Genomic DNA, 24,505 nt, shown 5'->3' on the forward strand with positions numbered 1-24,505 from the left:
TACTTTTTTCTGGAGCCACAATTCCTTAAATCATTTGAATACAAGAAAATCTGTGTTTTCTTTGAAAAGGTTGTTTGTTTGTTTTTACTCTTTGAACTGCAGAAGAAAAAGCCTAACAACTTGGATGTCTTCTAAAGGGCTTTAATCTGAAGGCAAATAAAAAGAAATCCGAACAGGGAACGGGGTGTTTCTCAAAGATTTGCCATATTTTTACCCTAAGTTTATGAATTCTGGGTTAATGTGACTCCCAGCACTGAAAATCCTATTTTCTGCACATAGGAAAGGGTACAAAGCCACAGCAGCATGCCACGTAAGGGCAGCCTTGTGCTGCTTGGGTGGGCTACAAGGCACTTACTGCCTGGTCTGCTCCCGGTTTGCATAGGTGACGTTAACAACGGCGGTCTCGCTGTCTGTGTTTACTGCAAGTAAAAGAAGCAGAAATTAGAGCCAATGCAAGCATCTCAGGCCAAGCACACCTGGAAAGCAGAGAGACCATGTTCAGGATGGCCAGGGTCTGTCCTGTCCCAGCCCAGTGAGGGACGTGTACAAATTTTTCTCCTGCAAAGGAGAAGATCGTCCAAGGTTTTGAGCCATACTGGTACTACTGACAACGTCCACAGACACTGTTCCAGGCAGCACAGCCCCTTCTGCTCTATTAAAAGGATACCAGTATGTCATAGAATCATAGAATACCCCGAGTTAGAAGGGACCCACAAGGATCATCAAGTCCAACTCCTGGCTCCACACAGGTCTACCCAAAAATTCAGACCATATGACTAAGAGCACAGTCCAAATGCTTCTTAAACTCCGACAGGCTTGGTGCCATGACTGCATCCCTGGGGAGCCTGTTCCAGTGCATGACCACCCTCTCGGTGAAGAACCTCTTTCTGATATCCAGCCTGAACCTCCCCTGTCACAGCTTGACACCATTCCCGCGGGTCCTATCACTGGTGACTAAAGAGAATAGATCGGCACCTGCCCCTCCACTCCCCCTCGAGAGGAAGCTGCAGACTGTGATGAGGTCTTCCCTCAGCCTCCTCTTTTTCAGGCTGTCCTTGCTCTCTGCACTGAAGCAGCAAAGATGCCAAAGCCAGCTCCATCCATTCTCCTGCCACCCCTTGCTGGAGCCCAGGGATGGTCTAAGCTGCACCCCCCAGCCCTCCTTTCTATATCTAGGAGGGTTATGGTAACTCTACACGCATTAAGCATCTCTGGGGCAATATTTAAGCTCCTGTCTCAACTGATTACCATTAGAGACTGAGATAAGATCTGCTAAGCAGAGACAGTAGTCCCTTCACCAGCCTCCAGAGGATCCTGAACCTTCCCTGGAAGAGCTGCTGATGGCCCACATTTGTGTGGCCTTTGTGGCTCACTGGAGGGGGGCCCAAGGGTGCAGAATGATGCTGGCCAGTAACCTGTGAGGGAGACCCATGTGCACTACCCACAGCCTCTGCTGGACTATGCCTCTTAGTGGTTGAGAGTGATAACAACAACAACTAAAGGACCCATTGACCAGGCTGAGACCTCCTGACACCTTTAGCCAGGGATACAGCTGACAAACAAAAAACATGTGTCTGTCCTCTCCATCCTCCCACCCCAAATACGCAGGACAGAAAATACCTAAGTAACAGCAAGTTGGCTTCTTTTTTCAGCATTACCTTGTTCACAGTTTTCTACAGTGCCATACTGGGCTAGCAAACCATCTAGGACCTGGAAAACAGAGAAAAAAATTACATTACATGGGGACAGTCAGGATAGACTCAGAAAATACATTCAATCAATAAAGACAGAGTTCTAAACATTAAGATAGTATAAGCGATTTGAGAAACAAAGGTCCTGTCTGCCCCAGGATAATGGGTCAACGGGCCTCAGAACCAGCTGTGGGGAGCAGAGAGGTAGAAAAGAGTCAGGGAAAAGTCCCAGCAGCTGGCTGAAAGAAAGGATCCATTTTGTTCCTACAATAGATAAATCATATAACAGTATTATAAATGGGGATTTTGTTGATGTAGCTTACATTGCTTATACCAGTTGAATTTACTCTTGTAGCAGAAGAGGAACAAGTGATGTGGACACAAGGATCCAGTATAATTAGACCCAGATAAAAACAAAGAAAAGGATGAATCAGTTTTAATCCCAAGTACAGAAACCTGTGGGGGAATTACGCCTTAAATTTGCTCTAAAATTCTTAGTGGCAAGTCCTTGTGCTGTTTTCCCCGCTTGCCCCTCTTACCTCCCATCGCAGCTGGGGTGGGATGTTTCTGATTTGAATTTTCCGGCTCCTGAAATAAATGAAAAGCAATTAAAACCAGATTTGGTGTCAGAAATTCATCCATCTCACATTGAACTGTTCCTCATTGATGTATTTAATCAAGCTTTGCATTCCCACATGCTTCCAGGGTTTCTGATGGTGTTTGGTTAATTACACCCTGATTTACTGCCTGGTAGGTGCTAGATATACGCTGTGAGCTTCTCTGAGAACAAGATGCCAAAATCCACCCAACCCTTCTGCACTGACTATAGCCGTAACAAGGGCATAGCTAGAAATGCATAGATTTGACAGATTAATTACAATGATTAGAAAGCAAAAAGGGAACCATGCATTCATTTAACCTGCCCCCCACACTGGAGACAAATCCAGGCTATGAAGTGGAGACTCTGGGGATGTCAGAAAATGCTGGCAGGGAGCTTCCAGGGCATGGCCATGGCATCTGGAAACTCAGCTCCAGCATACGAGTTACTCTCAGACCACTTCTCCACTCAAATTTTTGGCTCTTCCTAACCTAACTTTTCCCAAAGTAGAAACTTTTTTTTTTTTTTTTTTTTTAATTCTGATGTCAAATTTACCCTATAGGTGCTGCTGCCTGCCACCCACTCCTCACCCAGCAGCTGCCACAGACAGCTGAGGGCAGCTGTGAGCCCTTCTGGACATTCCAGCCCCAGCACACAAACTGCTGCTGCTGATACCCCAAGAGCCCTTGCCAACAGTAAATGCCAGGAAATTTTTTTTTTTCCTCACCATTGTGATATTTCCACCATATGGTTTTGCCACCTTCTACAGTGTTGGTAGCCCACAGGAGAAGAAAACACATTGTGCACAAGCAAAGGGAAGCGGAGAGCACTCAGACAAGCCTCCTCGATTTCCTAATTCACAACACCCAGTGAGACATTCATCTCACAGCAGTAACACCCTTAGGTGCTCAGTGCTGCTTACACCCTTGGAGGATGAAGCTTTGTGAGGGCAAATGCACAAACACGGCTAGCTTTGGTCCAAGCAGAGTTGAGTTAAAGGTGCAAATGTCTGCTGGCCTCCTGCTTATGTTGCTGCAAAACACCCTGTGGGATTGACTTTTTAGCCCTCTAAAAGTTCAGCATCTAATTTAAAGGCCCAATCTGAAATGAGTGTCTAAGTGCAGTGGGAGACAGTCTCTACCCCTATACACACTCAAGCTGCTCAGCAGAACATGGAACTTTAAGATCCCTAAAGAAAACTAAAGAAAAGGGAGATTAAATGGCATGACCATCACAGGCAGCTCAGCACTGGCAGCACTATTTTTGGGTGAATACACTTGGACAAGCTCATCACAGACCCAAACTTCAAATCCAAAATATTTGTGAATGTGTGAAATAGTCCAAAAAAGGAGAGAAAATGAGATTCTATTTTTTTTTTCTTCTAATTACACAACTTCAGAAGGTGGCCCAGCTCATTTGTCAATGAGAATAAATTGGTCTCAGCATGAAAAGGTCAAAAGCAATCAGTATTATTTAGGCACACAGGTAAAGATTCCTCATAAGCGCCTTTATCATGTCAGGTAAAAGCATCTGTCTTGAGCACATCCTCCGATCTACACTGCAGATTCAAATTCACACATATCAAAATGCCTGAAAGGGCTGATTTGGTTGGTTTCAAACAAATCAACTTTGGATGTTTCCCAAAGTCATTTAGATTCATACTGGAGGGATGGAATATCCAGAAAGATGCGGGATTGCTCTGCCGTCTGAAAGCCCTAAAGAAGCACAGAAATAAATACATAAATAATCAGCACTCTCATCAGCTCAAACATCAGCAAGGCTCTGAAACACCAAATTTTGTTGCTACTATGGATGCAAACTGGTGGGGGGGGGGGGGGGGGGGGGGGGGGGGCGGGGAGGAGACATGAACAGATAACCCAAACCCTTAAAATTCAAGGTATAGCAGAGGGGTGCAGGAAGAAAGGGGAGAGTAGAGACACTAAGAGACCAGATCTCTTGTTTACATGCTTATCTACATCCCAAAATGAATAGGAGAGAGATTAAGAAATTCAGAATGCAAAGAATGTCACAGTCCAGTGAGGGACAAAAGAATTTGAACTGACAGAGAAACTACATTTCCAACCATCCACCCCTGCCACAGAAACTTCTCCACCTAGCTACCTACAAGCATTTGCACAGGCAGAGCATGTGTTCTTCACGTTTGTGACCAGAATCAAATGCACCATGGAGAGAAAAAATCTTTTATTATTAAATATTATACAAATAATATTATATAATAATATATAATTATATATATTATATATGTGTGTATATATATATATATATATGTGTATATATATATATATATATATATATATATATATAAAATACAAATAAATATAATATTATACAAATATTAAATCCCAGCAAGGGCATGCTTGGATAGAGAGATGAGTTTTATCAGCCCAACTGACAGAGCTGCAAAACACAAAGCAGGTTCCTGTAAGCCCACATGCCCTCCTGCACTGAAAACTGCAGAGATGTCCATCCAAGGAGCCAGCACCCTGAATATTTGTGGCATCAGCACTGCAGTGCCCATCCTGTGCTGAGGCAGGTGGAACTGGGACTGCATCCATCTGCCTTTCACTAAGTTCTGAAGTTCTGGCTCGATATGGACTCTCCCTGCAGCAGGTGGAAATCACCCCGTCTGAAGAGCCGCCCCTGCTTGGATTTGGCTCCTTCCAAGCCCTCGGCACTAGCTGTGGTTAGAATTACAGAGGAAGTCATGAATAAATAAATCCATCTTATTTGCTTTACTATAAGCAGGTCCCACTGTATGTTGAACCCTGTTGTGAATGTCACTCTTCAGAACATTGAATGCGACAGCCTGGTTCTGCTCCCTCCTGCTTTACTCCAAATAAACAACTCTGCTTGTCGGTGATTCCCAGCTTTTTATTCATAATGTGCCAAACCCAGGGAGCTCCTCCCTCTGCACAGCTATCTAACTCAGTGCACGCAACCTCAGCTGCAAGCTGGGACTGGCTCAGGGGCTCTGTATAACAAAGATGTAGCACCACCTGTGCTTGCATCCCTCAGGCAGGAATCACCCGATAAACCTGGCATGAGATGGCAGGAGGTCCCCACGGCCTCCAGCTGTGCTGTTTGCCTTATGCCAAAAGCAGGAACATCCAAAATCTTTGGGGTGATCTGATGCAGAGCAAACCACCTGGTAAAAATGTCTGTTTGCAAGTCTGGCCAGTTCCTGTCCGTGTGCTGGTAACTTTTTAAATAATAAAAATAATAATTAAATAAAAAAGGAAAAGGGAAAAAATGGGGAAAGGAAAGAGGAGGGTGAACAGCTGTAGGGCTCTAAGGGGAGAGGAAATGTGAGTCCCAGGAACAGATCCCAGTGTCACCATCCTCCTGCTTCATGCCTATATTGCTATTTGTGATAATGGGATTTTAGCATTCAACTATGTCAGTTCTTCAGCCCTCAAAAACCTGCACAGCTGCCTGGCAGCCCAGTACAGACATCCTGGCTCTCTTGAGGAATCAGGAGGCAGACCAAGATCTTTGGAATCACAAACAGAAAAGCTTGGTGCTTTCCACAAATCCTCCTGAGCTGTGGATAGGGCTCACTGGAAAAATAAAAACCCATCGTGATGCAACCAGACTGTAAGAGGAGGCTAAGATGGCTCCATATTATGGATATTGGGTTTAGTATTTGTGACTCCTGGACATCATGATGTACTCTGTCAAAGTCTTCCCTGGGTTTTTCCTTCAACTGTCTCTCTCTCAAGAGCTGAACACACTACCAGATTAAACCTCACAGGGGGGCAAAAGCAAAGAGATGGAGCAAAGAGCCCTGAAGCAACCTGGAGTGTCCAGAAAAGGTATGGACTATCCTGAAATATCCAGTACCACGGAGATTTTTTTGCCCTCTCATACTGTGCCTATCAATACAGCACCTGGACAGACTGCATGGTTCAAGAACAAAGTGGATCAGCAGCAACCTCTTTTCCAGAATGGACAAACTAATGCAGAGATCATTTTTTTGAAGAAGAGGCAGCAAAACAAGAGCTCTGTTCATTCAGAAAATACCCACTGCTGTTCTCTGACAATCCTGAAACCAGGTGGAAACCACGCTCTGTTTTTAACACACCCAAAGCCCTCCTTACTCACACAGCATTGCTGGCTGTCAGTGCCACAGCAGCAGCTGCACTCTGAGTTGCACAGCATCTCTACTATGGGCAGCACATCCCACTCAGCACACAGTGCTGGTATCCACTGCATCCTTCACAGAAAACCCTGATCACACCGCAGGCAGAATCATTGTTAACAATTCAAAATTAGATGGGTTTGTTTGTTTTTAAATTTCACTGGGAAATATCCCAGTGCAGATTCAGCTGTTGGGATCTCCCCTGGCATTCAAGAGGGTGGCCAGAGCCTCCCACTTAATTAAGAATTTGCTTGCAATTCCCCTGGAGTGGACTGGCATGGCAGTAGTGGCAGTGACCCAAGAAAAGGGCACTAGCTAGTTACAAGCAGGCAGCCTGGCTGGGCGCCAGCAGGAGGATGGGGCTGGCTGCTGCAAGCGATGGCAAAGCAGAATTGGTACAATCTTTTCTTGCTCAAAGTTTCCCTTCACTTTTGCATGAGCTTCATGGGGTATTTTCACAGGGATGCTTTCAGGGGCAGAGCTGCTCCTTGCTGCGTTGCCAGCACAGGTGCGTGTATTTTCAGCAAGAAGCTGCAGTGAGACTTGCTTCTGCCTCCTCCCAATAAACTTTTGACCACATGCTCCAACCAAGATGAAGCAGACAGTCTCTCCGTCAAGGGGGAAGAGCTGGATGTTTGGAGAGGAGCATCACTGCACCCACACAGCCACTGTGCAGGTCAGCAACAGAGGTTAGAATAAAACCCTCATCTCCCCACCTGAACCTGCAGACGCACCTCTTTCCCCCCCTCACAGCACATGGAACTTCGCGATGCAGACAGGGACACTACTGAGGGATTTGGATTGTTTTCCAATGTGATTTAGCCCTGAGCATTGCAGGAGGCAGCTGGAGGATTTGGTGTGGGGAGTGTATGGAGGAGCCCTATCATGCTGATGCCATGCACTGACAAGGCGGGTGCTAGCGCAGGGTCTGTGGGAGGTCACACTGAAGCACAGGGCTGTCTTGGGACATGCACTTGGAGGTGGCACCTGACCAGCATGGCAGTGAACACCCAGGAAAGCTACTTTCCATAGAATGGTTTAGGTTGGAAGGGACTGTAAAGATCATCTAGTTCTCACCCCCCTGCCATGGTACCTGATGCTCTCTCCACCCTCTGTCTGTATTAAAGTGTCAGTAATGGTGGGTCAAGCTACACAGACACACCAGAGCTGCACATGCAACAGACATGGTTTCTGTGTGATACTGGCTACAGCATCTCCCTTACATCTGATATCTCCTGGATCTTCTCTATACCTCACCACATATTTCTCAAAGCAAAGGTGACTAAGGGCACAATAGCACTGAGGGATCGAGTAATTCCAGCAAAGTATAGCCAGGCTCCAGGCTCTTCACAGCCCTGAACACCAACCAAGCATGACCATCTCCCACTGAAACCATTTCTGGAACTCCTAAAGGCAAGAGAATGGCCAAAGACAGAGACACTGGGAGAACCTACTAGAACTGAACAACATTAATGAGGGCTTTTCAATCAAATGGAAATGTTATGCAAATTTGGGGGTTGAAAACACAGTGCATCCCTGATTCAATTAACAGCATTTCATTCATCTAGTTAAGTTTTGATTCAGGAAAACACTTATTCCTGTGCTTAATGTGTTGTTGTTGTTGTTTTTTTAACATTTTAAACATTTTTAAATAGGAAAATGTGGTTGCTAAGACACAAATGTTGCCAAGGGACTCAGAAAAGTTGTAGTTGTGAGACATGAACATCCCTACACTCACTTCACTGACAAGGAAACAAAAGCACAGAAAAGGAGGTACCTGCTCAAAGACCACAGCAGGTCTCTCTCATGCCTTTGAGCACAACATGGCACCACAGGAGCTGTCCACCCACTCAGGTGGGATCAGCCTCCAGACTTCAGCCAATTTGCCTGTTATCTTCTGCTTCGCCCTCCAATCCAACACGGCTCTCAGCTTCCCCACATGCCAGTCAGTTCTTGTACTATTAAACCCACTGACACATGGACTTCCCAGAGAGACAAGGCACACATCAGCAAGGCAAGAGGAAAAAAAACTCACCAGATGATGCTGAAGCAAGCTTAGAGATCATAATTCCTTACTTGGAAGCAGAATCACTAAAGTTTGAGACATACTTACCCAGAGGCAGATATTTGATTTTTTTTCTGAATCTAAACCTCTCAGAGGTGCAGGAGGTCCAGGTTTAATTTTCATAGCCTCTGTGATTTGGTAGGAATGTGGGCATGGGAAGGAACCAGAGGAAAGTCCTCCCTTGAGCTTGTGAAAAGCCTAAATTCAGAGCTCTGAGATTAAGAGGCACTGTATTTGTTTTGTGCATTAACATCCAGATGAAACATTAAGTATATTAAACTGAAGCACATGAGCTAAAAAAAAAAATGCAGATCTGGATTGGACTGTGTGGGGGGGGAGACAAGTGTTGGGAGACCCCCAAATTAAGGGCATTTTTTCCACAGCGCTGAATTTTTCTGCCAGAGTTAAGGTCATCACTGCCCTCTCCTGGCTGTGCTGCTCTCCACCACGGATGTCCCAGTAGCAGCGTCGCTAGGGTTCCCACGTGCACATTTGTGCCCCTTGCTTCAAAGCCTGGCTTCACTGCTGGAGTTGCTAACTGAGGTGGACTTGGACCATGACCTGGACTGTGAAGTTGGACAGGTGAGGCACAGTTATACACACACCCATAGAGCAAAAGGAAAACCATCTCCATGCCTCCAACACCTTCTCCCAGACCTTAATTTAATGTAATCAGTGAAGCAAACTTCACTCGCTGCAACATCCTTCATCACAATACACACATCTCTTATCACACCCTTTTTTCTAAAACCATCTTTTGTTATTCTGAGCCACTATCTTGCTTCTTTCCAACTCCAGTGACTTGCTTGTCCTCATACCCTAAAACCTCACAAAGCAATAACGTATCCATAAACAACATGGTGGCAAAAACTCTGAAGCCAGTGCTTGCTGTTAGCTGGGGATCCCAGCTAAGGCAAGAGATGAGAGTTCCAGCTGTGTGTGCAAGAGCAAAGCCAGAGCTGCAGGGTGGCTAACTAGAGAGAGAGATTTGGGGGTGGAATAAAAGGAAGAGGAGGTTGAGAAAGAAATATGCAAATACATGACAACATTAAAACAGCAGTAGCAAAAAAAAATAAAAGGCAGAGAAAAAACCTGGCTCATACCTTGAAGATTTGCTAATGAGGCCAAGAGAAGTGATCCAAAACACCCCTCTGAGATCATGCTTTTAGGAAGTCAACAAAGGCATTCAGCTTCTTGTAGGAACACAGAAGTGAACCTGCCATGGGATTTTGGAGAAATGCATACGCATCCTCCATGCACGAATATCATACAGACCAACTTGCCCTGGTTGGTAGTTATCTCTGACAAGCAAGCAGAACATGATAAACCTTTCCATCAATCATCTCGGCAAACAGAATTTGATCCTGGACTAATAAATCTGTTTAATTGGTTTCTCCCCATTAGCTCTTTTTTGGAACTGCTTTGTACACAGAGAATTATACCTAATAATTGACAAGATTTTTCAGGGAGCTGGTGAGAATGAGAAGTTGTCCACGAACAACCCTCTGAAAGACCAAAAGAACTCATTCCTGTTTTTTAAAGAGCTGCTGAATCTCAGGCAGGGGAAGAATTGGTTGATGCCCAGTGCTGGAAAAAAACTCTCTTAAATTCCTTCCTCTACAAAGTTGCTGTGCTACCTTTCCATTTTCCCCACTGATCCCAGGTAGATGGTGTTGGCACGAAGCACATGCCATGTCCACCCAGCTAAGTGTCAACCTTCGAGAGGAGTCAACACCTCATGCTTCAAAAGATGCAAGAAATCTCGAAAACCTTTATATTCTACACACCCAGAGGAAGACTCTAATCATCCCCCAGACTTCTGGGGTTAGTCCTTGCCAAATCAATACATCAAGTATCTGCAGACAGGACAAGTTTAACAGTAAGTAATAGAGGAAAGATGGATGAGTTTTATACAATGCATCCATTATCTTCCAATTCCAATTTGCTGGCAAGTTGTCATTTATTGAAAAGCTCTTTCTGATGCTATGAACGTGACCCAAAGCCAAACCCAGCTAAATTTTGTAAGCCCCCACAACTGGCAACCCAGCTCCAAAACTGAACAGGACATGCTGCCTCTGACAAACAGGCAGGGGATAATACACTAGTTCTTTCCCAGCAGACTCCAACCATGGCTCTGCTCAGTCCCACTTCACTGAGCAGCCAGTGAAACAAGTTGAGAGATTTTCATCCCTTAAGAAAATATAAAACTGCAAATCTCAAGCTAACCTTAATCAAATCTGGCCCTTGAGCTCGTACTGGCATCAATCAAGAACTAGCTGGGCTACAAGCCTGCCGATATATGCAATGCCTAAAGGCATATTGTCTTGCAGATATTACATATTGAGGAGGAGACAGAAAGTGTGTCTTATTCCACAACTCATTTTTCATCTGTGAATCTCAAAGCACTTCTGAGACCATTACTTTGGGGAACAGTAGAATACAACATCTGCCAAAGCAGCAGGGCAAGGGAACATGTGGTATCATCTGCATGCCCTCAAAATGTTGAAGCAAGCACTTCCAACTTCACCTAAATAAAAAAAAGCACACAAGAGGTAAAGTATATACTGCTTTTTTTTTTTTCTTTTGAGACCTGCAGTTTCACACCACATTTCAGACCACCTCTCTTTACCCACTATGACTGATTTTGAACAGAAAAGATACTAAGCGTGGATTCTCAGTCAACCACGTGCCTCCAGGAGCTCTGACTCAAGCCACCAACACAACATGTGTCAGCCTACTATGTTTCCTGCTATCCCCCTCAAATCTGACAATGCATAAGTTAAAAGCTCAGATGGTGTGAAACCTAAAGCATGGTCACACCAACCCCTTTCCGGTTAATACCACCTTCATTGGTGTGCTAGGGCCAAGGTTTCAACTGGGTGTCATCTACTTCTCTTTGCCACAAGAGGGCACATCTGCCCTCCTCCAGTTCCCAGGATGCATTTCTAACTGGTTTCCAGTGGCTCTAATGGTGCTGTGGGCTCGGGGCTGCTTCAATTTGAGTACAAACATTGCAATGCAGCCAAGGGTAGCCCCCATGCAGCTGACGTCAGTGGGAACCCCAAACCCCATCAATACATGCTCTATGGTGGGTCTCAGACCATTTTAATTTCTTTATATTTAAGCATCTTTACCAGGTGATTGACAGTTGTCACTCCCATTTCATATAGTTTTGCTCAGAGAAAATGGCCAGGGCCATCTTTTTTTTTTTTTCCTGTGCTTCCAGTCCACCAAGGACAGTGGGGTGTTGGTCTGTTACTGGAGATCTTACTGCAGGCTCAGAGTACTTTGAGCTATTTTTTTGCAACTAGGGGAAGCTGCAAAGATTCAGGCTCCTCACAACTTCAGATGCTTAAGCACACACCAGTACCATGCAAGAAAGGAAGAGGAAGCAAAACTGCATGAGAACTTGGGGGTATTTCTGATGGAGGTCTGTGCCACGAGGAAGATGAGGGAGGCAGAAGAGGCAGCACAGGCGTGTGCAGGTTTGATGGTTGTGGCAGTACAGCAGGAGTTGATGTTTCACTTCGCCATACTCCCTGAGGGGGGCACAGTTCTGTATCCCTCATGCTGGCAGGTACAGATTTGTCAGAGAAAGCTGCAACAAAAATCAATCAGAGTCTCCATGCATGGCTCTGTGCCAATGGCACTGAATCTGTTTTCAAGCTAAATCAGGTTAAACTAGTGTAATGACTGCATACAGACAAGCTCTCAAAGATCAAAGTGAACTTGTCAAGGGAGTCTAGTGAGAATCCAGAAGTTACAACACAGATTATGCTATCTTATGAACCTAACTCAAGGGTGGAGAATCTTTTACCAAAACTCAAGTTAAAACCTGCGATGCCATATTCAGGCCTGCCAGTCCTCCCGGTTTGGCTGATGAGGTGGTGTGTTTTTTTCAGACCTCCAACAGCCTGTAGAGGGCAAAACAGCTGTGAGCATCCCTCATCACATCCCCCATCACATCAGACATGAAGTTTGACACAGACCTGTGAGAAGTTCCCAAAGCCCCTTCGAGCTTTCATGGGTCTGCGTACAGGGATCAGACAAGCAAGGAAGACAGAAATATGAGAGCAGGTTTGGTACCAAGACTACAGTTGAGCATCAGCTGGGTTAAAAGTATTATGTTTTTTCCATTGACAAGTGAAATCAAAATGCTTCTGTTCTTTCTAAGGGAAGGTAAAGAGAAGAAAAACTGGTATGAAAGAGTACATGTGGGACTTCTTTTCCTGCATTTCCAACATAAATTTTAAATAGGAGAATTCTTCAAGTCTGGTTGAAGCCATACTCCCTTTCTCTTGTATTTCCTCTTCAGAAAGGAGGTGAGAGCAAAGCAAAACTTTTCCAAGAAAACATGATCTAGGGTTCTCACTAAAAAATAAGATTTCCCATGCAGAGCCCACAAAAATCACCCTTTGGGAGCAGGAGGAAAGATGCCAATAAACTCGCAGAGAAGCCAGAGGCACCCACAGAGTCTACATGTATGTGGCCATGTTCTGGTTTCTTGCTGTGGCTCCTCCTTAGGTATCTAAATGGTTTGGGAGAAGGTTAAACAACAGGGTGGTTAAACCACTCTGGCTTCTTCCTTCTCCCAAAGCTGGAAGAAGAATTTATTCAGCAGAAGAAATGTAAACTTTCCAGATAGGGAAAGCCATCTTATATTTGTTAGTCCCGTTGTTTTTTTTGTTTGTTTCGTTTTTAAAGAAAGAGTGTCAGGATTGAGAGGAGAAAAGGAAAAATCTGAAGCTTGGGTAGGACAGAGCAGGAGCTGAAAACAGCAAAAATAAAGCTTTTCTACTTGATTGCCATTCATCTTATTACAGGGATGCCTAAGCAAAGCCATTTAAAGCCCACCAGTACTACTTTGGCATAGGCAACATTAAAAGCCAAACTGACATATACACCAAATAAATTCATTGCACAGTTAGGGGAATCCAGCACAAAGCTGTCTGAATATCTGATCTGGATTTTTTCCTAAGTGAATTCCCCACAGACATGTTCATGCCCTCTCTCCTGTCTGCCTTCCATAAACATTCACAAGTCAAGTTTTACTGGTACAAACAGCAGCAGAGAGTAGCTTTCAAAGTTGCATGAACAACTTTGGGGAAACTAAATATAAAATTTGCACTGTGCAAATACTCATGCCAGGCATGCAGGCATGTGCAACCAGTAAGGCACAGAAACAATATCACAAGACAGATAAAAACTCATTGATGCAAACTCTTCATTCAAGCTATAGTTTTAAAGAAATTGCAGAAATTCACTCTCCACAAAAAGTATCAAATATAAAAATCACAGCTACTTTGCATCTTTGCCATAATCAAGAATAGGCTACAGATGTCAGAGAAATTTGTTATTAGTTCAGCTGTAACTGAACGCTAAACAATGACTATATAAAGTTCATATAAAGTTGTATACTTAAGCTCAAATTCAGCATATGCCTCATTTTAACATTGAAGCAGCCCCATTAACTTCAAAAAGATGACTTCCCTGTTTAAAAGCATGTCCTTAGGAGACTTGTGAATAAGAGCCTAAAAGCAGAAAATTTATGTGAGGTTCATGGCTCTCCGTGAAATTACACCCTAACAAACAACTCCATAAAAAGAGTATAGCAGCCACATTTTCTTCCTTATAGTGGAGATCACAAATTTCTTTTATTCTTTGCTCATTTGACCAATTTGTATACACTTTTATGCCAGAGGCTTGAACCACAGGAGATCACAAAACACAAGCTAGTGTCTTCATAGCAAAGAAAACATACATTCTCACGTATATTTATATAAATGCGTGTACACATGACTATTACCCACTCTGGTGATCAAGCCTGCTTGGACATGACCAATATTAAACAAGGAATAATTAGGATAAGATTGACAGTCCTGGATATAAGGCAGAACAGCAAAGGTCATCCCACCCCATTAGCTTTCCTGTTTAGAATACAGTGTTTCCCAGCACCTCAGGTAAAAGCTGCTTATTGTTTGTGATATTACAATATAGTTATCATTTACCTGCAGGTAGTTCTCTGCATGCAACATATTCAGAATGTCTGATCCCACAGCCTTGATTCATGAAAGAGTTTAAGGAAAGGCAATGCTTTGCAGGTGACAAGTCAGAGAAAATTGAGAGCTAGACGGGAGAATCATCCCCACCTCCCTGTGCAACAACTTAGTGTCCCTTATTTCGCATTTAATCCACAAATCCAGATTTATTTTCAATGCACATTCACCAGAAGGAACCATGCTACTGAAATTCCCAGTTTTACAAGCCTTTCAGCACAAGCACTATATGCAATGGTTCTCAACACAGCTAGAAGCACAAGAGTAGGGGGACAAGTAACTTTTCTGGATTTGATAGCCTGCATGGATGGCATTCATCCCCCACCTCAGATGCTTTGGGGCAGCACCAGGGGCTGAAGACACAGGACCTGGTGGGACAGTCACTGCTTAAACCTCCCAGGCATCATCTGGCAGAGCTAGCAGATCAAAATCTCAATAATAAAATAAGAAGAAACCACACCAGTCAGATTTTTCAAAAGTACTCAGCATATCAGGTGCTAATCACACCTGAAAACGTAGCTTTTATTTAGATGATTAAGTACAACTTGGAAAATCTGGCTCTGAGTACATTTTTTCCCATCTCCTTTTATTTGGCTCAAGATCCTCATCCCCCCATTTTATACTCCAGTACAAGAGTTTGCTCCCCTAAGAGCTACACTTCCTACTTTGTAAAAGGAAGCTGCTGCAGGACCTGCATCAGAATCAAACTTTCTCCTTTTTGTGCACATCAGTTTCACTGTAACCTCAAGTGCTGTTTACACTTCACAGCACCCCCTGGATGGTGCAGGATTTGCATCTTGCTGTGCTCTGCATGGAGCCTTGTCAGCTCAGAGTGGTTCCTGGTGCATGAGGTTGCTGCTACTTTTATTATAGTCATACTGTGTTCATAGCACAGTAAACTCAATGTGGTGTATTACTCTTGAAAAAGTGCGGACCCAGTTCTGCCACAGATGCAGGTGGATTACATTTTATGTCCTTAAACTGTTTTCCTGCATAAGGACCAGACAATTAAGGTAGCCAGAAAAGTGTGAAGTTTCAGGTCTGACCGTGTCAGAGCTCCCAAGTGTCAGTTACAATAAAACAAATGACCCATTTCCTGATGGATCACAAGGGCTCCTCTAAGAGGAACAGATGGACAGATTTTTATGTTTGTTTACTATTTCTTTTTCTGCTGAGAAGGCTGCACTCCCCTGCTCTTTGGCATCAGGAGGTCAGAGCAGGCTAGGGGTGCATTTGTGCTTGTGCTACTGCCCTGATAGTGCCCTCCTGACTGCTCTTGCCCTGTCCTCAGTAATGACCCCCTCTGCCAAGGCTCTGCCAGGTCCTGGCACACTTTGAGCAAGAATCAATGAAGTGTCCTCTGCTCTTCAGGTTTATTAGCCGTGTTGGGGAGCAGCCCCAGTGTAGGGGCTGTAGAAGGCTTGACCAGAGGCAATAGTTCAGGGAAGGGTGAGTGGTAGCTGATGGTTTCCCAAAAGCACCACAAGTAGCACAGAAGCCCTCCACGGCACACAGAGACCACTGGGATAACCCCAGGCACCTTGAAACCACAGTACTACAGAAACGCAGTCTGGTAGAATCCCGCTCCAGAAACTGCTCTTGCACAGAACCTGCAGCTCCTGAGAGCCAGCACCCACCCACAGAGACCACGCGCTCCCTGTAAAACCTCCTATCCACAAGTCAAGGGCATGCCAGTGTCACGCACAACATTCAAAATGAAGCCAAACCCCAGGAAACATAGAAAGATTGTGCAGTGTCCCCTACAGGAAGAGCTGGCAGGAGCCAGCATGGTGGCATCAAGGGCTGCAACCCTTTCAAGACCCCGTGCAGAAAGCCCCATTCATTACTGTCTCCGTCCAGAATAGAAAACTGAGCAGGTTTCAATTAAAGCATGTTTTTTCTTTTTAATCCTTATACTTAGGATCATGAAGACCTCTCCAGCATCTCCAAGAGTGTGCTATGGACACTGGACATAAAAAAGATGGCAAATTGGTTTCCACTCCTGTTCAGCAGGCTATTCAATCAGAAGAATACACACTCTGGTTTTAAAAACAGCTTAAAACAACACCTGACACTAACTTTCCAACAGAGAAACACTTCGGTTTCCCAAGGGCATTACCAATACACAAGCAGTATAAAACCTCCAGCCCGCTTTGGTCTGACACATCTTCACTAGGTTCACAGCACAACTCAGGTGGGAAGGGACCCAGGAGGTATCCCAGACCAACCTCAGTGTTTCCCCCAGCCACCCCGTCTGCAGGTAAACAGGTTTCAAAGCTGCTCAGGCAGAATGGCTTGCACATCACAGAAAACACGAAACAGAGAAGAGAGGCATATGCACACCCACAGCACCACTTACAGAAACAAGGAAAAGAGGAGGCCTCTGTAATTTTCCCCAACCCCACAACATCTAGGATAAGCTGGCAATTGTCAGGTAAAGTCCAGCAAAGATTTCTGAACTAAATTCCCATGTGCTGGTAATGACCAGTTGACCTGGGAAAGCAGTCACTATAAAACCACATACAGATTACTGGAGAGGAGAAAAACATACCCCTGGCCCAGGTCTGGGCTTCTAACTTCTTAAAAAAAAAAAAAAAAGTGAAAAACTTTCCCACTGAGCAGACTATCCCACAACTGCCTCTGCAACACTTTGTGGAGCAGGTAAAAGCAATCCCAAGCAGAGGCAGAATGCTGCAGGACATTACCCCCATCTCTGAGGCATTTTTCTCCCATGCTAGTTGTTTTCCTGCATATTGTTGTAGTTGTTTTCCTTCCCTGAGCAAGTGCATTTTTAAATACCTGCAGGTATTCAGTGAAGGATTCTTCCACATTTGAGGACTTCACACTGGGCACAATAAGAATTTAAAGGTGCACAAAGGCTCAGACACCATCAGTTGGTGATAAACCTTGCAGTGAGGAGGATGGACGGATCTTGCACTCATAATTCTGCTGTTCCTTCCCCCCCCCCCCCCATCCCTTATTTTAGCTCAGTTTGTTTGGTGTCTGGGAAACCCCTCACACACAAACTGAAAGATGCAGCTGGCTACATGCATTAACACTGCTCAGGATTCGGCGATTTAGCTGAAGTGAAGGTGTGAGCTCCTATTAAATGCCTTCAGGCATGCTGAAAATGGGAGTTTTCACCTAAAACTTTTGAAAGTTTCCTCTCTGGTGAATCAAAACCCCAGAAATGTCTCTGCAACTTCTAGAAAATGCCTTTTCCTCAAAAGAAACCTGCAACCTCCGTTTCTAGGTCCCCTGAATTATTTGGGTTTCCTTCTGCTCATCTGCTGTCCTCCTCACTTTTGGGGAAGGGGGAGACACTGGCATTCCCCAGGTGCTTCTCTGTGCAGTTGCTTTAAGCTCCCACTTCTCCCTGTGCCATACAGGTATGGCCCCATTTCTAGAGTATTATAGCTGCCATGAAAGCTGTAAACCAGTAGCATCATTAAGAGAAGCAGGAAAAATCCTTTCTGGCTGCATTGAAGTAGGCAGAAATACCAAATTTGCTAAATTCAGCAAATTTGGAAACAAGAGGAAAGGCATGTGCTCAAGTCAGTAATGCCATCTCCAGAAGGAAAAGGGGCTGGAGACATTTCCTCCTGCCCCAGACTGGAGTTTCATACTTCTGGGCTAACCTTGTGCCATCCTGAGCAGCCTCTTGAGCCTCCTGAACTCTCCCAAACCCTACTGGTAACTCTGGAAAACATTAACATTTCTAGGGGCTTGGGCTGGGGGAGGGGGAAGAGATCTTCTACATTTTTAATTATGAAAGGTCTCAATTTTCAAAGTGAGTACTTTAACCCCACTTCCCTTATCCATATCTCTGTGGTTTGTTTGCTTGTTTTTTAGCCTAAAAGACAAAGACAGACACAGATTAAACTGGAGAAGCAGATTGAGCCCTAGCAATTGCCACCAATGCAGTGAATTTATTTTTGCCACCAAATTAATTCTTTTCTTCTGAATTTAAAAATCATCAGACACTTGAAGCAGGCGTCTGAGCAGGACAAAATCCATCTTCTATTGGTTCAAAACTTGAGGCTACAAAATTTATGGTTAAGTTGCAGTTTCTTGTACTTATTTCCCAGTTACTGCTCCAACTTGGAAAATGGGAAGTAAAGGCATTTCTTTAACTTCAGACTGCAAATTGTTAAATATAGTTGTTCTCCCAAGTTGTTAAAATTAGTCAAATTATCCCAGTTTTAAACTGAATTGATGAAATGTGCTCACAAATTATTAATCCATCATTGAATGACAAATTATTTCTATTTTTTATAGCTGGAAAATATTAAAATACATTAATTTCAAAATGATCACAGTTCTGAGCAGTGTAAATTCAGTATTGCAGAGTTCAGCTCAAAGATGGGCACTCAAAATAGAGAAACTCAGTATTATTACCCTTTTTCGTAATCAAGAAAAGTAGTAACAAACCAAATCACATTAAACATCCTCAGATAAAAGCATTCATCCTGTGTTTCAATTTTCAAACACTGCTGTGTACAAGGGTATTGCTAATTTTGTAACGATACTATAACTTGTAAAGCACACCTGTTTTAAGGGGAAGAGAATGCCCTTAGAAATGGCCTAAGAGGATTTTTTTTGTCTCAGTATTCAAACAGTCTTTATTTTACATGAAAAAACTACCAAAAACTTTTTTCAGTTCATTTTGTCCACAGAATCCAAACGATACGAGGGGAAAAAGGCATATTTTCTGATTAATATATACAAAGAAAACATAGTAGCTATTATCAAGTTTTAAAACATTTCATTATAAATAATTTAGTGTATGATCATGCACACACAAAGTATTTCTCCAGTGCAAAAACATTAATTTTAAACAAAGACTTAAAAAACGGCAATTTTAAAATTTCTCCATCTGATTCCATGTGCTACACTGTATCTTCATGTCATTAACAACATTTAATAATTCCCACCTCTACTCAGGAACTCACTGACCCTTCTAAATAAGAGTTGTTTATGAATGACTTCTACATAAAAATACCTTGCACAAAAACTTCTAGTTTTAAGTCTACTGGCTGTTATCAACCAAACTCCCTCTTTCCCCCAATTACTTGGTTTCATTCTCTCTGGTCGACTCACTTCCACATTCCTCATATTTGGAATGTCTGCTTGATGGATTCACTTTTTTCCCCCCTTGCCCCTCCTCCTTCCTTCCTTCATTCATTTGTTCTAATACTATCTACTGAGGTCTTTTCAGTTTTGGAGCTCCAACCCCCCAAACTGATTTTTAATCTTGAGTTGGAAAACTGAACTTTTTTCCCCCCTTAAAACTTCTTATTGTTTAACCTTCTGAGGAATAAAGCATGTAGAAATTTTCAGGTTAAAAAAATATTCTTAGGTTTCCCCAAGTTTTTCCATCAGCAAAGTTACAGAAAAATAACTCCAAAACAACAAGATACTTAAAATAAGTCTAAACAAATTTTAAAATTGAGGGGTTTTAATCAAATGTTATGTTTATCATCAATGGCTCTCCTTTACAGTAATACTTTAAAAGTATTTCTTCAAAATGGTTTCCTATGATCATTAGGATAATTTGCAGCTCTAAGTGTTATTTGAAGAATTTACTGTAATTAAACAGCTATAAATCAGTTTACTCTTCTGTGAGTTTTGGAGCAGCTACACACCAGTCACTCTTTCTAATGTCATATTAACAAATTCTCTATTTTTTAATTCATTTCTGCGATACAGTTAAGGATGGGAGAAAATTTAATGAAGGAAATACACCAGCAAGAAAGATTTCCTTACAATATGTAATTTCATTGAACATGTTTATTTCTAAAAGCACCCAAATCAGTTTTCCTGAACGTTTGTATTTGCAGTTTCAAAGAAAAAAAAAAAAAACACAAAGACAAGCTCTTCTTTTATAAATTATCTGGGAAGCATACCATAGATCATGACTTGTTTTCCCACATTTTTACACTCAAAAAAATAATATCAGGTTGGGGGATGGGGGCAGTTTTTCAGATCACACCAAAACCATCTGATTTTGTCCTCACTGCTCATACTTAATTAACCATATCGTATGTGCCTTTAAACTGGAAAATCCAGTCTTAAAAAAAAAAAAGGGGGGGGGGGAAGCCACCAACTTCAAAACAGAGGCAGTCCATCCCATCATTTCAGCCTTCATCCAGAATGAGGAGCAGAGGGGGAGGATAGCAAAATACGCCATAACATCACACACCACCGAAGATGGGGGCAAACAACCAGCAAAGTCTACAAGCTGCTGCCAAAGTTGCCTTTGCTGACCCAGAAATACAAACTTGCCTCCCAAAACTAAGACAAAGTAACTGTAGCAACTGCTCCATTGCAGCAGGCAATCACTGAGCAAGGAACAACCAAATCTCGGCTAACGAAGTTATTTCAAGCAAAGCACATGAGGAAAGTCAACAGCAAAAAATGTCTCCTGTATCTTTAAAGGCAACAGACACGGGCTATGGGGCTAAAATTAAAAGCCACCCTCTCACCCCCCACCCCAGGATTTAGCAACGAAATATAATGAATTGCATTTCTCCTGGTTCTCATTAAACCGTGCTAACTAACCTTCCGTTTGCTTCCACCTATTGTAAAGTTTCAACCAGTATTTCTTTGAATTACAGCCACCAAAGAAATATTTACATTTCCATTGAATTTCTCCCGGAGTGCTCTTAGGAAAAGTCAGAGGGGGAAGAAGGGAGCTGGGAAATACCCTGAAATCTGCTCCACTCCCCACAACCTATTGATTATCCAGCAGCACTAGGAGAGGGAGGGGGAAAAAAAAAAAAAAGCGACCCTCTGTGCCGCTCCCCCCCCCCCCCTTTTTTTTTTTTTGAGTGTCATTATGTTACCCTTCATAGGGTAATTGGCTTTCCAATAATACCCCTGCATTCATTGATATTTAAGCCACAGCAAGTCTCTGAGTGCTGTAACGAGCAATATCGATCATCCTTCCACGAGGTGGGTCTTGCTGCAAAAAAAAAACCTTGGATAGGAAATTGTTAAATGGATTTTTGCCTTTGGGATCGGCCCTCCAGGACTCATGGTCCCACTGAGGGGGCAGAGGGGCCCCTCCAAGGAAGGAATCAGTGCAGAGTTTCACAGCCCCCTGAGGGGGTTAAGACCCCAAAATGGGGTCCCAAGATGGGTTTCTCAGTGGTGAGGGAGCCCCACGAGTTTCAGGAGGAAGAGTTCACCCTTCCACCTCCTTCTGTGCCCAGGCATTGAAGCAGCCGCCTCATCACATGGGCGAATCGGGCTGCGTGGTCCAACGTGGACTACTGGAGTTTGGGATGAACTCGCCCAGCAGAGAGGGGTGCAGCATCTCCATGGAGAGGCCCCTGCAAAAACAAACTCTGAGCACCCCCAGCGCTCAGCAGCTCAGTTTCTGAGCTCTTCAGAGCTGCTCTAGGGCTTGGCATCCTGCACATGAGCCGAGCACACAACAAAGGGCCAAGAACATGGAGAGGCTGGACTAGGCAAGGCCAGAGGCCCATGAAGCCATTTCTCAGGTAGACCGAGAACGTGAAGAAATGCAGCTCCAGCCCCGAAAAGAAAAGTTGACAGTAGCCAGAAGCTAGGGCCAGCACCCTGCCCTTGCCAGGGTTTAAATCCCTCCCCAGCATGGCAAAGTGCAATAAACCCCATATTTTTTCTTTTCAAGTCTTCACCATCAATCCCAGCAAATTTTGCTTTAAAATGAAGAACAATCAAACAAAAACTTTACAATTCTGCTAGAAAACAACAAACTTCACCCATTCTGCAGAGGACAAGAGCAATGCTGGGAAATTCTTCCAGTGCCACAAGTTTGAAAATCCCAACCCAAAACGTCTCAGTCACTCATCACCTTGGGTGAGTTGCTGGATAATTGTTTAACCATTTTTTAAAACAAACAAACAAAAAAGCTTAATCACAAAGAAAGTTTTCTTTAAAAAAAAATAAAGAAAGATAAGGAATCAAATGCTCATCTTCAAAACTGCCTCTTATCTCACTGGGGACATACCTAAAGTAAAATCTCTACCGTACCTAATTTCACATGCACATATTTGGATATATTTTTTCTGCCTCCTTTATCTTACGATTTTTCCCCCCCCCCAACAGAAAAAAAAAATAGAACACTGTATTACCTTTGCTTTTTAGGTACTGAATGTTCAATCTCTAGCTGTTTTCCATGAAGCTCCACTTTCCCTAAAAACAAAATGTGTCTGGTTTTATAATCTGGGTGGAGGGGGTCAGAAAGCTTTGGATAACATTCTATCATGCGAAACTTTTGATTTAATTCGAATTACTACAAAGCACACAAAAATACATTTTCTGATTTCTTCACAAGTGCATTTTATTAAATACAAGACTGGCTTCAAATGGGAAGCGGTGGGAGGGAGTGGTGAGTTAGCTGTCTGGACAATGTTCCTTAGGAATATTTAATTCCTTAGTTCATACTGGTCTGCTTTGACCAAAAGAAAATGAATAGTATTTTGAGAAAAAATCTTCGTCTGTATTTAATTCCGTATGTTCGATCCCTCCAAAACTCCTCTAGGCAGAAATCTTCCTCCCTATTTAAAGACTAGAAATGTTAACTCCACGGCAGAAATGGATTTCTCTTTGAAAACGGGGTGGTTTTCTTTGCCGTTCGTTTATTTATTTATTTTGGAGGAGGGAGGGGAAGAGGGGAGCAGCAATGGGAAGAGCCTAGCGGGAGGAGCCCTGGGCATGGGGAAATATTCAAAAATTTTAGAAATTATCTGCTTCCCGGGGAGCTTTTTTCTGTCTGCGAGCAGCATGGCGACCTTCGCGCTACTCCACACATCACATGCCCCAGGAAACCCAGTTTCAAATCAAAATGGCCAAAGTCCCAGCCCACCGCCCGTGTCGCGACGGGACCCCCACGCCGAGCCCCGCCGGGGCAGGCGCCGCGCTGCCCCCGCCACGGCTGCCCCAGGGGGTGCCCCCGGAGATGGGGGGGGCGGCGCGGGGCAAAAGGCTGCGGGGGGCCCCGCTCTGCACCCCCACACTGCTCGTCGCTAACGCTTGGGAGGGAAAGCGGGGTCTGCCCCCGCCGCGCCGCGATGCAAACCCCGACGGGGAGCGAGGGCACGAGGCCCCCCCACTCCCCGTTGTGCAGTGAGCGAGGCCCAGGCGGGGGGCTGAGCCCCGCGGGTGTCCGCAGTTCGCCGGGGAGGTGAAAGCGGACTGGGGAGAGAGGGCCAGAGAACGCCGCTTACCCGAAAAAGTTTCGATGGCTTTCATGGCCCACTGCTCGTCGGGGCAGTCCACAAAGGCATAGCCGGACTTGACCAGGAACTGCCCGCTGAAGGAAATTTTGTGGTCGTTGAAGACTTTCTCCAAGTCGGCCGGAGTCACGTTCTCGTTTAGGTTCCCGATGTACAGCTTGTTCATGGTGGCTGCCGGCGGGGCGGCGGCGGGGGGCGGCGGGCGGGCGGCGGCGCGCCGGGACTCGGAGCGCGGCTGCCGGGGGGGCTCCACCGTGCGTCCGCACCGTCGGACTCCGGCCGCGCTCTGCCACCCCACAACAGGGGCGGGGGCTCGGTGATTTTTTTTTAAGCCCCCTCCTTTTTTATTTTGTTTGGTTTTGTTTGTTTGGCTTGATTTGTTGGATTGACGGATTTGTCTTTGGAGAGGGGTGCGGCGACTGTTGGGGGGATCCCAGGGAAGGGGGCGGCGGGGCGGGCGGGCGGCTCCGGCGGGCGGTGGCGGAGGGCAGGGAGGCGGTGGCGCCGGCTCTGGGGGCCCCCAAGTCGGTGGAGTGGCACTAGAGTGTCACCGGACGCCTCTCGGCAGCCGGGCACCGCCTCTAAATAAAACCGACCTGGAAAATGAGTGAAAATGTTTGCTGGAGGAAGCCACGTGGTGATGCGGGAGGGCCCGGCCCCCGGGGGGAGGGGCCGAGGGGGGAGGGGGCAGCCACCACTTAATTATTTATTT

General features: G+C 44.5%; 1 protein-coding gene across 4 annotated transcripts in view; it reads right to left on the reverse strand.

The window, feature by feature from the left end:
• IGF2BP1 (insulin like growth factor 2 mRNA binding protein 1) overlaps positions 1–23,959 on the reverse strand; it is a 29,932-nt gene extending 5,973 nt beyond the window's left edge. For all 4 annotated transcript variants that reach the window (XM_035571475.1, XM_035571474.1, XM_035571472.1 and 1 more), the window contains exons 1-5: positions 23,785–23,959; positions 22,690–22,750; positions 2,231–2,279; positions 1,659–1,710; positions 356–419 (exon numbers count right to left, since the gene is read on the reverse strand). In XM_035571475.1, coding sequence (XP_035427368.1) covers positions 356–419; positions 1,659–1,710; positions 2,231–2,279; positions 22,690–22,750; positions 23,785–23,959 — 401 coding nt within the window. The remainder of the gene's footprint in view (positions 1–355; positions 420–1,658; positions 1,711–2,230; positions 2,280–22,689; positions 22,751–23,784) is intronic.
• Positions 23,960–24,505: the final 546 nt, after the last annotated feature.

The sequence above is a fragment of the Cygnus atratus genome, chromosome 25 (genome assembly GCF_013377495.2).
Source record: "Cygnus atratus isolate AKBS03 ecotype Queensland, Australia chromosome 25, CAtr_DNAZoo_HiC_assembly, whole genome shotgun sequence".
Classification (NCBI taxonomy): Eukaryota; Metazoa; Chordata; class Aves; order Anseriformes; family Anatidae; genus Cygnus; species Cygnus atratus.